The sequence below is a fragment of the Sinohyriopsis cumingii genome, chromosome 18, assembly GCF_028554795.1.
Source record: "Sinohyriopsis cumingii isolate HCF-2022 chromosome 18, ASM2855479v2, whole genome shotgun sequence".
Lineage (NCBI taxonomy): Eukaryota > Metazoa > Mollusca > Bivalvia > Unionida > Unionidae > Sinohyriopsis > Sinohyriopsis cumingii.
Genome location: NC_142978.1, coordinates 68,465,346 through 68,481,979, shown reverse-complemented (window position 1 = coordinate 68,481,979; position 16,634 = coordinate 68,465,346). Strand labels below are relative to the sequence as shown.

The 16,634-nt window shown below is 36.4% G+C and overlaps 2 protein-coding genes across 11 annotated transcripts in view; one reads left to right on the top strand and one right to left on the bottom strand.

Moving 5' to 3' along the window:
* Positions 1–467: 467 nt before the first annotated feature.
* LOC149776901 (large ribosomal subunit protein eL6-like) lies at positions 468–14,515 on the bottom strand. 2 transcript variants are annotated; one of them, XM_089941609.1, is made up of 4 exons: positions 14,422–14,515; positions 9,505–9,610; positions 4,518–4,892; positions 468–669 (listed from the first exon to the last, which is right to left on the bottom strand). In XM_089941609.1, the coding sequence occupies exons 2-4, from the start codon at positions 9,607–9,609 to the stop codon at positions 508–510; spliced, it is 642 nt and encodes a 213-aa protein (XP_089797735.1). In that variant the 5' UTR covers position 9,610; positions 14,422–14,515; the 3' UTR covers positions 468–507. The 2 variants fall into 2 exon arrangements, with proteins under 2 accessions (XP_089797735.1, XP_089797734.1); XM_089941608.1 differs by having other exon boundaries at positions 14,395–14,444.
* Positions 14,459–16,634, top strand: part of LOC149776900 (uncharacterized) — a 43,687-nt gene continuing 41,511 nt past the window's right edge. For 7 of the 9 annotated variants that reach the window (XM_089941605.1, XM_089941607.1, XM_089941604.1 and 4 more), the window contains exon 1: positions 14,478–14,598. The gene's annotated coding sequence lies outside the window, so the exon portion shown is untranslated. Of the gene's footprint in view, positions 14,599–16,634 lie in introns of all 9 variants that reach the window. The other 2 variants (XM_089941602.1, XM_089941603.1) reach the window with 2 other exon arrangements.

Here is a 16,634-nt window from a genome sequence, read left to right as displayed (position 1 = left end):
TAAATACATTCAAAATCATCTTCAATGCTATCATTAGCCAGCATTTGTCAAATGAATTTGTCTTCTGAAGATCAAACCATGCCAAGAGTTGGCATTTTGGTTTTGCGACTGTGGTAGTGATGTACCTATGCTATAAACCACTATCTATTGATCAGCAAATTAACCAAACGGACAAATCCTCTCTATTCATCCAGAATTTTAAATAATTGTAATATTATCATTTCTTGGGCATGTCCAACATCAATTACCATGCAAAGCAATTAATAACATCATGATATCAACTGCACAAATTTTACACACATGATATCACTAAGTTAAACACAGCAGAAAAATAAAATTCAGACCTTTGATGGTTTTGTAGATCTTCAAAAGAATTTGTTTACCTGTTTGTCACAAGACAGCATACTAAGTACAAGAACTGATCGAGAGTGGTTTGGGTTGTTTTAAACAAATGATAAACAATTCGCTCTCTTTGTCAATCTTTTAATTCTAGAGAGAAACAGCACATTAGAATACCATCTGATGTGGATACTGTCTGTTCTGCAGGGAGAACATGGCACCAATGTATCCAAACAAGTATTTCTTGTCCTTGTTTTTGCGGATCACATCCAAAATCTGGTTATCCACATTAACTTGATCATCCTTCCTTTCCTGGCTAACTGCATACACCTGTGGGAAGAAAAGAAAAGAAAGAAAGAAAATGGTTAAGTGCTATAATAAAAGAAACTATAAAAAAAATAACGAGATTATTCATTTGGCTTACACTTATGTTTGCACTCTCAGCACCATATTTCAAACAATGAAATATCCTTTGATTATCTTCCATATATTGTTCAAAATCTTATATGCTGAGCCCAAGATTGAAGCATTGCTGCTGATTTGGAGTTTTAATAACACCTTTAACATTTTTGCATGTCATTTGCTAGATCATCCAAGGAAATGCACATGGACATGTACAGGTAGCAGACTCATGCTGGCCCTGGCTGGTATTGAACATATAATCCCTGGATTACAAGTCTGACACTACTGAAATAATGCACCTGCAAGACATGGGATTCTCAACCTAAGGTCTAAAGGCTGAGCAAATGTGTTGCAGAATGAAGTCTTACTTCAGAATGTATCATCCCATGCATGAACAAAATTTAACAATTATGTAGTCACATCACTACACTGTCTGCAGTGTGGGAGTTTATAGTGATGTCTCACAATGAGGCATCATGCTGCAGACATGTAGCATGATTATCCTGACATCAGGTTGACCAGTACTAACACTAACCTTTTAATGCAGAGTACCAATCAAGGCAGCTGCTATTACCATTTTTACAAGTCTTTGGTATGACTAGGCTGGGGTTAAATCCCATGACCGCCTGCATCCAAGGCAGACACTCTAGCCACTTAGGCCACCGAAGCAACGACACTGTAATGAAGGAGAGTTGTAAGGACAAAATGTATCAATGAATGTAGGAAATTAAAGCAAAAAAAAGATATTAACCATAGGTTTTTGAGCATTGTTGGATTTAACACTCTTTCTCAGCACATGATAGGCTATAAATGGCACAAAGTACCAATGACCCACTAGAAACTACCGGCAAGCTGTCTCACATGCACACGCTGCTCATGTAGAGACTCGAACTTGCAGACATAGGTGATATGTGTGAATTATCTTTAAAGGTGAAAGCATTTGGCCACTCAGCTGCCTGGGGTCCCAAAATATGAAAGCAAAACCATAATACCCCTTTTCTATGACCCTGACTTGGACCCCAAAGTCAATGGGGTGAGCGTTGTTGTCATGGGGTTTAACGCCATTTTTCAGCACACGATAGGCTATACATGGTGGCCAGTATTAATGGTGGAGGAAGAAACCGGTAAATCCCTGGAAAGAACCACCGACCCTCAAGAAGCTAGTGGAAAACTTTCTCACATGCCCACATTGGCCGAATCTGAGACTCGAACCCACGCAGAGGTGAGATGGCAGTGATCCATAACAGTGAGTCCTTTAGACCACTCGGCCACATAGGGTGAGTGAGCATGCTGCAGGATGAATCAATGTATATATTCCCCATGACCTTTACACCATGAATGAATGTGGCTTTGACATGATACAGTTTATGTACAATACAGGGTTCCCATTCTATCTGAAACATTATGTTCAGAGCTTTACCAGATTTTCTTATGTTTTTTTTTCTCCATTTTTAAATGCCACTTCTCTGTGCATGATTGGCTTTATCTGGTGGCCAGTATAACTGGTGGTGGGAGAATCCAGGAAATCTCCTGCAAGAAGCACAACCCCACAGGAAGCCACTGGCAAGCTTTCACACATACAAACACTGGATGAGCCAGACTGTCACACCCAGATAGACAGAAGCAAGATGGCAGTAACTGGTAAAGGCAAGTGCTTTAGAAAAATAGGCCACACAAGATCCCTTCTCCAGGATAAAGTTGATTTTTGTAAAGGTTCACACAAGTCCAATACTGAATGGCATCAACAGTTAATTTAAAAAAATGTGCATTTTAAAAATCAAAAGCCATTTGGATTTTTGTTGACAACCAATAACATCTAAATAAAACATGTTTAACATAAAAGAATTAAAACTTTTGAAAGTCATATAAGTTTCCATGTAACTCTTTTACATTTTCATAATAAAAGTGTCAAATTTACTCTTCTTAACAACACATGTTGGCATGAAGAAAATCTTTTAGAAATCATTGTTATAAATTACTACTAACTTACATAAACTTAGATAAATGATTTTTTTAAAACACAACATTTGTTGATGGTGCCCTAACATCTACTTTCAGTGCAATCCAACTTTTGGCTGAATATTTTAAGCAATTGTTGTCAAGTAAGCCCAGACTATCAAATTCTTCATTGAAAACAGCTTCAATAGTTGGTAGATTTCTACATATTTAGCCATGACTAGTAGAAAAATTCACTGTGAATGCAAGTGGTGTCAGCGGTTACTAGTGACGATAATGTTTAACAATAAAGAAAACAAAGTTTCCAATGCTATTTGTCAAAAAATATGTGAAGATTTATCACTACATTTTTGAGAACTTCCAGTCTCCTTGACCAGTCTAATTGCCCAACTGCTTGGATCAACTAAACAAATGTTTAAGGCAAGTGCAGAATTGATCCAAACAATAATTTTACTATAAACAACTGAAGAGTTACTCAAACTCAGAAAATTCTTTAAAAAATTCAAAAAATTTAAATACAATTGGTTCAATTACTACTCAATTACACATTTTGTTTTTGCCATCATGTGTTGGATGAAAATGCACGCTTTTCAGTCACTGCCCCCCACCATATTTCTAACAAAACCTATTCTTTCTCACATTTTCCCCAAGTTTATGATGGTGAGGGAAACTTGGCGATGAGACTCCAGCAGGGTTTAGAACAAGTAAATTTAAATAAAAATCAAAACCTACACTACTGATGCTGCACTGTTGCCAGAAAAAAAATATATAACTGCTATGTGTCACTTTCACGCAAATGTGGGTTTCACAAAACTTCTCCAAAATGGTTATGAAGTTATGCTGATTGTAGCATTAGCCTGCATGAAGTGCTTGAACATAATCAAGTGCAAAAGAATGCCACCGATCTATGGGGGATAGTAAAACATAACTACATTACACGAACAAAGAAATGGATCCCAAGTATTTTACATGAAAAGAGACTACTAACATCGACTCGAGAAATTACAAAGTTTCATGACACTTACGACCACCTGCCAGGTTTGAATTTCTATAACACATCTGCCCTCACTGCAAATTAAAATGATCCAAATCCAAATGAGTTCACAAACCTTTACAAATATGCACGATTGTTCCAATGGCAATAAAATCTGATCTTCTAAATTTCATTTGTCAAGATTGCTCAGATTGATTGATTCTAGTTTTACAGTGCACCAGCACTGCAAGGCTACTTAGAGCCTTAGACAAGGTTATATGCAGGATTATTTACAGTTGACAAAAGGTTTATTATCGATCAGTGATAATAAAATCTAACAGTTAAAAGCAAACGATTAGATAGTGAAGTTAATATATAAAGCTTCCAGATCAATGGGGAATGCAAATGGTGTGCGTCAGTGAATATTTAGATGAAAAGGTGTTTAGTATGAATAAATGATAGCATAAAAGTTTATATCTTAAAATAAATGATTACCAGTTTCAGGAATTTTTAAATGCAACAGACGTTTCGTGTATCAAAAGTTCCTTCATGTAATGAACATTGTAGCAACAGTTGAGTGCAGGTTGGAGATATAAACAATCTGTGCAGGTTGGAAATATAAACAATCTATCATAAAGTGCTTAACAGTGAATGGACTGAAAAGACTAAATCAACATGCTCCAAATGCAAACTATGTACAGAAAAAGACAATGCCAAACACCCCCCCATCGGTTCAAAGTCACAATAATTATACATTTTACTTTTCTCTCTCTGAATAACTAAATTCTGTTCTTATTATAAATAACTCATGTGTTAACATTGTGTCAATGTCAGTTTATAGTTGTACCTCCTTCTTGGTATCAAAAATCTCCCCCTCTGTGTGCTTGGGTCGCCGGAGCTTCTTTCGACGGAAGTATGTATCATTCAAGCGTTCTGGCAAATTAACACCACTGATGTCAATCTTGGTCTTGGTAGCAATAACGTAAATCTGGTTAATGCGACGTAGGGGGCAGCCGTTAAGATGGTAAGGACCAGTGACAAGGAGAAGACCAGACTGTAACTGCTTCAGGAATACGACTCTCTTTCCCTTGTGTCGGCCAGCCACCAAAATAAGAATTGTTCCTGGAGTAATGCTAGTCCTTAATTTGTGCTTGTGCTGGCCAAATGGCTTTTTTCGGGAACGAAGCTTCCTTGGCCTGTCCTCGGTAGGATAATACCTGGGCTAAAATTGAGAGAATACGTAATGACACTTGTGTTGAGAGACTTGTAAAAAATTGCAGCACAATATATATATTAAGGTTTGAATGCTTGTTACAACATTAAAAGATCTGAAAACCCTGAAGTATAATTTTAATGCATGCCACTGAAATCTCCAGGCTGTTTATTACAGGTATATAATGCAACGTGTGAAACAGTATGATTTAATTTGCGTCCAAAACGTACATACAAAATGTGCATGCAGACTCCTAATCCAAATTTCCTTCGATCCTTCATATCCCACTTTTGTTACCGGGACATTTATGCAGGGGCATTACGTCAGAACCAATTGCCCATCCCATACATGCCAACCCCTGGTGAGGAAAAAGCGTAACCCTAGCAGAAAAAGAGTAATCCACATACAACATAAAAATTAAATGGGCATATGTACAAAATGATTTATTTATCCCACTGGAATTTTAAGATCAATTACTGCTTCAAGTTTTTGTATGTAACACTTTGAGCTTTAAAAAGCAACCAACTCGTATTACATGTCAAAACAGTTTGTACCAGCTGAGATTATGAATGTTTTGCACACCAGTAAAGCACTAAGTGCTGGGTTAGAAAGCCTGGATCTGAATAGTTTGATTTTTGTGAATCCTGAACAATCTCTCATAGTCAGCATTAGAATGGTAAATAGCCAATATTCCTTTCATAACCTGACAAAGAGGAGGAAATTTATATCTTACAGTTATTGGGTCTTTTAGCTGGGAAATGACATGAAAAAATCAGCTCTATCCATATGAAGTACATTGTCAGGAAGAGTGGAGTGCCAACTTCATACTTCAGGAGTTCTTCTAATTTATTAGCAGCTTTTCCTGCAACATGGTGCATCATATGACAGAACTAAATTTTGGACAACCTGATATGTACAATGGTGGAGACATTTTTCAAAATATAGAATACAACTCCTTTCTGAATTCCAGTCATCACTGATGCAGTATCAGCTTAGAACCCCATACAATAATGCCAACTTAAGTTTATTCAAAGTATTATCAAGCAAATAAATAAAATGTTTTCTCCAGTGGAATCTACTATTAAATCTGGTAATGAAAGAAGAGCACTTTGACTTTGCCCTTTTCAATGTCAAAGTCTCTTACAGAGACTAGGTACAACTTTTTGTCACAATCACTACTCGTCTGTTCCAATACTAAATGGCCCAATTTTCATGGCTTCTTCAATTTAAACTGAAGTATCTTCTGCTAAACCCCTAACAATATTAGACAATTTTGTTCTTGCACATAACATATTTTCAGTAAAATTTGGATTCAAGAAACATCCGTTTGAACAAAGGACCAATGTAGTCTTCTACCGCTAGAGGTTGTCCATGTTTTATTAAGAACTCAGTAGATAACGCATCTGCATTTATAAAATTCTTGTCCACAATTTAGTTCTGCAGCATAATAAGAAGTTACCTCAGTACTGAGTTAGTAAATGAGCTAATACAAGGTTTCTTGTTTTACAACCATGACCTATATTAAAATCCTTTCCACGCAGCCTGCAAGGGGCATGAAGATCCCTAGAATGAAACGCTGTATTGTGTAATTCATGTATTCATCACTGAATTGGTTTTACATCTTTTCCTAATCCATCTGTGAAATCTTTTTTTTGCTCTAACACGCATCGACTAAAATAAATATGACTTGACTTTTAGCGCCAAATACCTATAGACCGGTTCTGTTCTGAATTAGAACAAAGAATCTGCGAGCAAAGAGTAAAAGTTATAAAACTAGTCTGTTCTCTCTTAACTAAGTCATACAACTGCTATAAAATGAAACCGAGGACAAAAGCTGAAAGTAGAAATCAGCATGTTTCCTTGAAGTAGGGCATTTGCTATAAATAGAACATAATAATGTTACGAAAGTGCATGCAAGTCTTCGGACAAGTGTACTCTTATGCTGTAGTTAAAGCCGTCTTTTATAGAATACAATCTGTGGGATTAATGGGATGTTAATAAAAATGAGAAAACAAATTATTAATTTTTTGGGAGGGAATATACCGAAAATGCGTAATCTGAATACAGTTGTGTGTAATGTGTAATTTGGTGAAGAAAAAAAAAAGCCTAATGGTTGGCATGTATGCCGTCCACAAGTTGAAATTTGCTGCCAGTGTGAAGTGAAGGCATAGGGTTGCTGCTTACCAGCGAGCCATTAAACAATGTTACATTGATTCATGAAATAAATAAGAAAATTAATTATTTTCTCAGAAATTAACAGCGATTATAACTCGTACATGTTTAATCTGCTGACAAATGAAACAAAACTTCAGTGTTGATGAAATTTAACATGGTACTCATCACCTGCATTGCTAATTACATGACTACACAAATCTCACAAAACACATGTCCATGACAGCAGAGTTCCAATCATCATTTGAAATCAACATTAAACCCCTTTACAATGTTGCAGCACAAACAAAATTGAAAATATTAAATGAAAGTCTCACTCTTCATAAAAGTCACCTAATTCTCAAAATATTCAATCTGAGAATAACAGAAACCTGTTGCTGTCACAGCAGAGTCAGATTCATCAAGCACAGAGCATGTGACCATGGTTTTGTTGTATCACATAATGCACTGACATATACACAAGCTCTTCTGGTGTTTGATCAATATAGCTAATGTGTGTGTTGTGTGTTTTGGATTTTTAACATAGCTTTAACAATTTTTCAGTCATGTCGCTTCGCTGTCTGCAGTGTGACAGTTTGTAGTGATGTCTAGCACTGGGGCATCATGCCGCAGACATGTAGTATGATGTCCCACCCAGTCACATTATCCTGAAACCAGACCAAACAGTCCTAACACTAACCTCTTAATGCTGAGTGCAAAGTGAGACAGCTGTTAGTACCATTTTTGTAAGTCTTTGGTATGACTTGGCCGGGTATCAAACCCATGACCTGCATCCAAGGCAGTAAATGCAGCTAATAACCCAATGAAAGTTTGGAATGTTTTAAATTTCATTAAGCACTAGCTTACAGTTGCTAGCATATTATTCCTCCCATTTATCAATACTTAAAAAATCTGAATGCCTGATGCCATGAATCCCTGTAAATTCAGATCGGCCTGTCCTGTATTCAAAAATATGTGCTCAATGGGCTTGTTAAAACATTAGTTAAATTTGTTTGAGAAAACTTTGACTGTGCTGATGAAAAGCGGAAATATATTTTCAAGATATTGGCATTCATGCCACAACACAGAACAATCTGATTTTAATCAAACTGTAACACGAATTTTACTCTCAAACCACCTTACATGGTTGTGTTTCGAGAAGACCCTTTTCAGTAATCTTCGAGGAAAAAAAACACAAAACACCACCATCAGTATATGCCAGTCACATACAGCATATATAAACAGTAATGACTAGAGCTGAGGTAAAACTATCCTCTGGGCAGTTTAATCTGCTGTAATTAAAATACAGAGAGGTCAGGTTATAAACCACCATTTCACACTATTACTTAATTTGCTGACAATGGCTAGTGACGTGCTCGAAGACTGCAATGGGTGAACCCACTGCTAATTTGCATAGGTATGCTCAGGATGTGGAACAACCCAGCAGGTAAAATCAAAGATTCTAGATGAGTCTAGGAGAACAAAAGGAATTATGTATCATTACTTTGAACTGAAATGTTTAAGCCATATGTATTACAGGATTCTGACAAATTTGTGAATAGCGGCAATGTTTCTTTGATGTCAGATTTTACTGCACATATAAAATGTAAATCATGATCATTTCAATTGTCACAATAGTGTTGTTCAAGGGTGATTATTTATTTTAGCTAACATAGGATGCAAATGGCTATTACTGTAATAGTATCAGCAAAGTCCTATCAAAATAAATTTCAGAACTGGGCGACGGAGTTTTACTTTGCGAAACACACCAGCAAATACAAAAATATGGTAAGGGAGAGGCAATGAATTTGTTGCGCACACTACTGACATATGTGAACATGGTTCTGACTGACTGGCTCAGAGAATCCAGCAGAAGTTTGAATATCAAGACAATCCAATAGCTTCAAAACCCCTACTGAATTTATATTTAAACTGATGCAATTGTAACAGTGTGTAAGAAATAATATATAAAAAAGGGAAAATTTGGGGTATGTGGAACTTGGAGTCTGGGTTTATGGAATTTTAGTCAGGGCTTATAACGTTTTGTCAAGTCACTAGCCCTGGCCAGTTTCAAAAATAATTTTCTTAGAGCACTGTATATGCAGTCCATTTCATATATGAACATTTTATGCATATAAACTATGCTATTTGGACAAGTTCTGGATCTTTTGTGCATGCTGGAAATGGCAGTTCTTAATCACTGTGGATAAACTCAAACTGACCCATATACTCAGTCCAGTTTAATTCTGGTCAGCATTTCATATGTTATAAATGCCAGTAACATCATGATGATTAAGACCCAGTTCCAGTTTTGCAAGTTTTTGTTCTGCCTCGTACAAAAAGACACCAAAAATTAAGAGAGAATACCACAACTATTTGCTAACGTGGAAGCAAAATACTAAATTTATTAAATTTTTACACAGTTTTATATGCTGTCAAAATAACAAGTACTTTCTCAATTTATTCTTACCAGCCTGCTAACTCGGACATTTCTCTTGCCACCATTTTTGTCCCCTCCAATATCCTTCACCACCATACGAGGCTTCTTCGTCTTATCATCAGCCTTGGGTGCCATTCTGCAACAGTAAGACAGTTATTTTTATGGTATTCTAAGAGTACACAATGCACCATCATTATAAAAAAAGTCCTTTGAAGAAAACAGTCAATTTATTGATTCTACACATGTAACTAGGGCATAATGATAGAAATCATTTTATTCAAGATTGAATTCCAATTACTAATTTATAGGTATTCTTCTGATGCTTTCAGCAATAAGGAAGAAAATGTATGCCTCCTAAGTGTGAATATATGGTGAAGGAAAAATCCTGTAGAAGTTAAAATTTAGCTCTTTAGGTGACATGGCAAGTGTCTAAGAATGAACTCAGACTGCAGCAATACTTGACACTAAACTGCATCACATTAACTAAATTAACCAAAAGAACAAGGGGTGGTAGTGCAAGGGATTGTTATCTTACTGCCCTAATACATGCCATATTAATAATTTCACATCGATGCCAGCACTGGCATTCAACCGATCAAACCGCGCTATCTGAAATGTTCGAGTAGGCAAGAAACGTCGAATCATGCAGAGGGTTAGGTCACACTTGCATTCCTTGTTAATTTATAGTACCAATAAGGTGATTTCATGTCAGAGATCTCGTCATAATTTATTGACAAAGCGTCAGACTAATGTGGTCTGACCTTCTAAGACTACGCCAAGTACAGCCCTATAAATATCAGTGTTAATTCTTGTACAAGAGGGTGGATAGAAGTGTCCTTCCTTATATTAATACTATAGATAGTACATATAATATTTACAAGTAAATTGTAAGCAATGATATACGAGCCCCCTCGAGTCCAATGCTTTACCAACTGAGCTACCGCGGCTTGGCATCACTGAAGTGAATAGGGTCACAGGTGCTCGATGCGAGCTTGATGTTGAGAAGGAAAAAAAATATGAACGCAAAAAATCATACAGAATGACAAAATACCTTCGATTACTCCCATGACACGTTCTGACATAGGACCCTCTCTATCATACTATATAAGAGAGAAGGTATGTAGCTTCCAAATGCTTTGTTCCACCCATGACCATCGATTTCCTTCTGCTATTTTCGTCTTTAAAGGCACACGACCATACTCTATGGCTTGTTTTACTTCTGGTATATTTTTCTATTCATCATGCCACCACTGACCTTTCTGCGTTGTACCAAACTGAAGTTACAGGCTCTGAAACGTGCGATTTTACTTAAATATCATCCATGCACCAGAGAACCGTTTCATGATGTAGACTATTTGTACCCAGGCAAAACTAGGCAACAGGATCACATCTTGTTAAGAATCATCTGAATGTGTTATATTAATGAGAGTATACATTAAAGTATAACCTTTTTAGCCATCCATATTTTGCCACTGACATGTTAGCTGCATAGTGGACTTTAAAAAAAATAAAAAGATATTCACTTGTTTACAGTGTGTCGAATTCTTCCATGGAACAGGATTTGTAAAGTGTCATCTAGCTAATGATAAGTAACAACTTACTTTTGCATCTACCACTGTTCTGTAATTAAAGGGATGTATCGTAGAGTCGCAAACATAGTACATGTAAATCTTTTCCTGGTTGTCACATGAGCTCGCACTTGTCCCAAGAGACAAAATTCGCGAAAATCGCAAGTTTCGGACCCTGTCACTTCAGGCTGGTACCACAGAGAAAAGTCAATATGGCTTGATGAATACAAAAGTATCTCAGGAGTAAAACAAGCCATAGAGTATGGTCGTGTGCTCCTCCTACAACATGACACATCACCCCAATATTTTTGTTCTAGGGGATGACGAGTCTTACTGCCTAAATAATGGCGGTGTGTAGCATGTTTTGATACCGACATACAGTATAACTAAAGTCAAATTTTCAGAAATATCACACACAACTGGAAACCAGTAACGTTGCTCTCCTACAAAGTAATGCTTTTGTTAGACTTTACTTACCCTGATGTCTTTTCTCTAATAAATTCAAATTCTCACAAAAAAAATTGGATGTTTTCAATTTTTGTTGGCCTACATATCAATTGGCTGGAAAGTGATGAAAGACGGGCATGCCAAAATCAGGTGAAGTTGAAATATTATTCTTTAATGAAATGAATAAAAATATATTATGCCTATTGGAACTGTAAAGCAACATTTCATTTTGTTCAAGAAATATATCCCCCGCATGAACCTACTTTAACATATTTCGGCATGCCTCGACTACAGTTCCATTGCATCAAATTCAAATGTATGTCAACGGAACATGAAAATGCGTCCATTTGCTAGTGTCATATTTTCATTCCGTCAGGATAAAGACAGCAAAGTACAGTAAAACCTGTCATGAGCGACCTCTGCTATGAGCGACCACCTGTCATGTCCGACCGCAATCGTAATGCACGGATCGATTTTACTATATAAACGCTCTGTTATGAACGACCACCTGCTGAACGCGACCAGCGACCGCGATTTCTTGGCAAAATATGCATTTTGACACTGCTATGAACGACCGCATCGCCAAAAAATCAAAACAGATTGACACCACTGACCTTAACTTAATCCTTTGTAAACACTAGAGCTCAGGATAAATGTAGTATGCAAACAAAGTGCACATTAAATAACACTATAGTTGAACAACCATATATCGGGATAAACACCTCTAACCATCATTTAATCCTTTGTAACAAAGACGGCAAAAATAGCAAAGATTGCTCTAATAAAGTATTTAAAAATAATTTGTCTTGCTACAGTACCAGTTTTGTGAAATTTACAACTCCAGCGTACGGTGTCATTTGTAAACTGCAGTAAACCAGACTAAAGTACATGTCACTAACCGCCATTGTAGTGCCGAAGTCATGTGAATAGCCAGTAAGAGTAACATCAAAGGGAGTAATGATGGATATACGCAGTCAATTTAGAGGTTTGTATTTTTTCTTTATCTGTATGAAAACTCACAAAACGCCGGTAGTCCTTATGTCCAAGTGAGAAATCGTTTAAAAGGGCTTCAGTGTTGGTTTGAGTACGTCGTTTGCTTTCCAGTTAATCCATAATGCCTGGAGGGTGAATGAGCTCATTGTCTTTAATACTAGTAAGTGAGAATCATTTCCGGATTTTTTTAAAATTATTTTTTATTTCTTTTGTTAGTGTTTCACCAAGCCACAATCTGTTTACGTGGGTGCAGATGGTCGGAACATTTGTTTATCGAGCTATAACGCTGTTGATTTAAATAAATGTACAGTATTGTTTCCTGATGAGTTAATTATGTATTTTGGTTTCATTCATTGGTACATAATATATATTTATTCCACAATTCCCCAAAACCTGATCAAAACCTATAGTCTTTATAACGTCAACACTAATAACAACGGCAGAATCTCCGCTGAAAAAAAGAAAAATTTTAACGCTGGAAGAAAGGATTAATGTCATTGAAAGAAATGAAAAAGGTGAGACCACTCGCAAAATAGCAGTCAGGATAAAGCGTCGGTAAAACGCAAGTTCAAAATGTAATCAAAGACAAGAAGTCCATTAGAAACGAATGGCAGAAAGGTGCACAAGCACAGAGGAAATATGCCACGGCACGACGGACAGTTTACGGAGATCTGAACGAGCGAGTATGGGAGTGGTTTTGTGTTGCAAGGAGTAAAAACATACCAGTAAGTGGAAAGTTGATTCAGGAAAAGGCAATAATTGAGATACATCTTCAGACCAAAGAGCTGAGTAAAACATGTCAACAAAGAAGTATAATGGATTTCTTTTAAAAAAACAGTGAATAAGTGTATAAAATAAGATATATACATCATATCTAACTGTTCATTTTTTGTACATATTAATGTGATGTTGAAATATAAATTTTATTCTCGTTGTTTGATAGATGTATATCTTTATTATATAAAGATATTTTGAGAGGAATGCATGCATTATTTAACAAGATTCATGAATAAAGGATATGATACATGTACAGTGAGTATGGGTATTAATTATTTTTCAACAATGCTAACTATTGACCCTGAAAACCAGTCCATTTTCACACACCTCTTATGAGAGACCACCTGTCTTGAGAGACCACTTTTGGTTGGCAAAAGGGGCGGTCTCTCATAACAGGTTTTACTGTATATTAATTACACATAAATTAGTGGAAGAGTGTCAATATATGCTGCCAAATGTGAGATATTCCTGAAACATTGGCTACTCGTTCCGACGTCAACGACATCGGAACACGCTATACAAGCGAGGATAATAAGACATAGCACAAAAATAAAAATAAAAACGTGCTATGCCTTACATTGTAGGACCAGCTCGTTTGCCTTTAAAGACGAAAATTTAAGGAAATCGAGGGTCTTGGGTGGAACCAATTATTTGGAAGTTACGTACCTTCTCTCTTATATAGTATGAGAGAAGGTCCTATGTCACAACGAGTCGTGTGGGTAATCTAATGTATTTTTGTCACTCAGTATTGTTTTTTTCTCAACATCAAACTGACGTCGAGCACTCGTGAATAGGGTGGGTGGGTATATTTAGCACCATATGTCCCGACAGTAACAATAGGGATGTGGAAAATATACAAAGTTTGTATAAAGAAATCCATTAGTATAAATAAACCTCCTCCATCAGTTTTAAACACAAGTGGTTTCTTCACGAAATTCCTTTATAATTGTAAGTCGTTATTGCACACGGAAAATCGAGGTTACATAGCTCACGTGATGGTTAAATTATAGCACAAAAAATATTTTGCAAAGAATCATAAAAGTATTAATAAAAAGAGGATGATATATCAGATTTGTTGAGAAGATAAAGAATGCAGATGTAAAGCAATAAGACAGATTGGACCCGATTTATTTACGTTGGTCCTACATTCGTGTTCACTCACTTGGCCAAGTTCCTGTAAGAGACCGCAAAACTGATGACGATGTAGGACTTCCGGCAACGTAAACACGAGCTTTACCACGGACGAACTTGTTCATGTATGCGCTTTGTATAAAACATTTTCCGTAGGTCTGCATATGATAAGAATTACTCGAGAGTTCTAACGAAAAGTTCGAAAAAGGTGTATAATTAGTGATACAAATGCTTTTTATGTGATCATTCGCATTGACGGACAACGTTTCATTTAGTAGTTGAGATATACAGTATATAGTGGGAAGTGTACTCAGTAAACCGAATTTTTCAAACACATGAAACATATAGCATATAGATATGTTCGTTAAAATATTTTAATATATGGGTGTCGTTAGAAGATGAGTTCAACCTACTTACGCTTTTTGTACAAAATGATGAGCAGAGAATGTAAAAGGTACATGGGCTCGTTAGTCCTACAATGTAAGACATGGCACATGTTTTTGTTTTAGTGCTCTGTCTTACTACCCAAACAACGGCCTTGTATGGCGTGTTCCGATTCAGTTGAGTAGTCAGACTTTGAGGAATATCTCACACTTGGCAGCCTATATCGACACTCTTCCACTAATTTATGTGTAATTAACATACTGTGCTGTCTTTATCCTGGCAGAATGAAAATATGACACTAGCAAATGGATGCATTTTCATGTTCCTTTGACATACATTTGAATTTGTTCCAATGCGACGGTAGTCGAGGTATGCCGAAGTAGGTTCATGTGGAGGATATGTTTCTTGAACGAAACAAAACCTTGCTTACAGCTTCAATAGACATAATATATTTTATTTGTTTCATTAAAGAATAATATTTCAACTTAACCCGATTTTGGCATTCCCGGCTTTCATCGCTTTCCAACGAACTGAAATGTAGGCCAACTAAACTTGAAAACAGGTTCATTTCTTGACTGAGAATTGGAGAAAAGACATCAGGGTAAGTAAAGTGTGAAAAAAACATTAAAACTTTACTTTGTAGAATCGTGTCGTTATTGGTTGCCAGTTGTGTGTGATATTTCTGAAATTTGACTTTTTTACACTGTTAGTCGACATCAAAACATGCTACACAGTGTTGTTAGTTAGGCAGTAAGACCCCTCATGCCCCAGAACAAAAGTATTGGTGATAATAATAATAATAATGAGGACTTTGTATAGCGCCTAATCTTTAGAAGCTGTAAGCGCTTTACACCTTTAGACAACACCTATAAGATAAGAAACTTAATAATATTATTACAAAAACAAACAACATGAAATTAGAAAACATTAAAAATTAAAAAACATGCTGAGAATATTTCAGGTAGGAAACATTATTAGGTATGTTAAGTGATGTGTCTTACATTATTGGACTTAGGGGCTCGTTACAAAGAAAATTGGGAGTATCCATCAATGAATCTAGGGCTGAAGGGTCTAACAATCAGGCCTGGCCCCAAGATGTGTGGGGCCCAAGGCAGCAGGTGGTGAGCGGGGCCCCAAGCAAAAAAATCTGTTCAATCTAACTACAGTGGGGAAAAAAATATTTAGCCAGCAATGCTGGGCCTCTGAAAGCATGGAGCCTAAGGTGGTTGCCTAGTTTGCCTTGCCCTAAGGCAGGGCCTGCTAACAATTTTCTTTGTATCAAGTCCCTGTGGCAGAAGGTATGGTTCGATCAGCATCATGAATGAGATCCTTGTCAGTTTCTCATTCATTTTTTACATCAGTGTCTCAAAATGTAGCTAAAATGACAGAATTCATTTAAATGATTTAAATTTAATTCAAATTAACATATAGAGCACACCGTTCTGGGATTCGTGTGATACAGGGTCCTGGTAAACATTGTCAAGAATTGTCAAGAGCTACCAAAAAGTACTAAAAGGCTCTAAGTGTTAGAAGTTGGGCACTACGAATAAAATGGTACTAAAATCAACAAATATTGTTAACAGGGGTCATAACAGATACAAATGTATTTTGAGTACAAAAAAACACAACTCTATCAAGGCTATGCTCTAGTAGTAATTGTTTGCTTATTATTCTGTGAATATAAGATTTTTAATGACCATAATCATCGCCATTGTGATGACGATCATCATCAACATAAATATCACCACCACCAAAAACAGCAGCAGGGAAACAGAACATGCATTATGTCAAAATGATTGCTGCTGTACATCAGCATCATTTTTCAAGTACAAAATTATTCATCATCGACAACTCTGTTGT

Excerpts from the sequence above, each read along its gene's own strand:
- LOC149776901 (XM_089941609.1), bottom strand. The coding sequence starts at position 9,609 with ATGGCACCCAAGGCTGATGATAAGACGAAGAAGCCTCGTATGGTGGTG. Across the intron at positions 4,893-9,504 it reads ATGTCCGAGTTAGCAGGCTG|CCCAGGTATTATCCTACCGA; the intron begins GTAAGAATAAAT and ends TCTCAATTTTAG. Across the intron at positions 670-4,517 it reads TTTTTGATACCAAGAAGGAG|GTGTATGCAGTTAGCCAGGA; the intron begins GTACAACTATAA and ends TTCTTCCCACAG.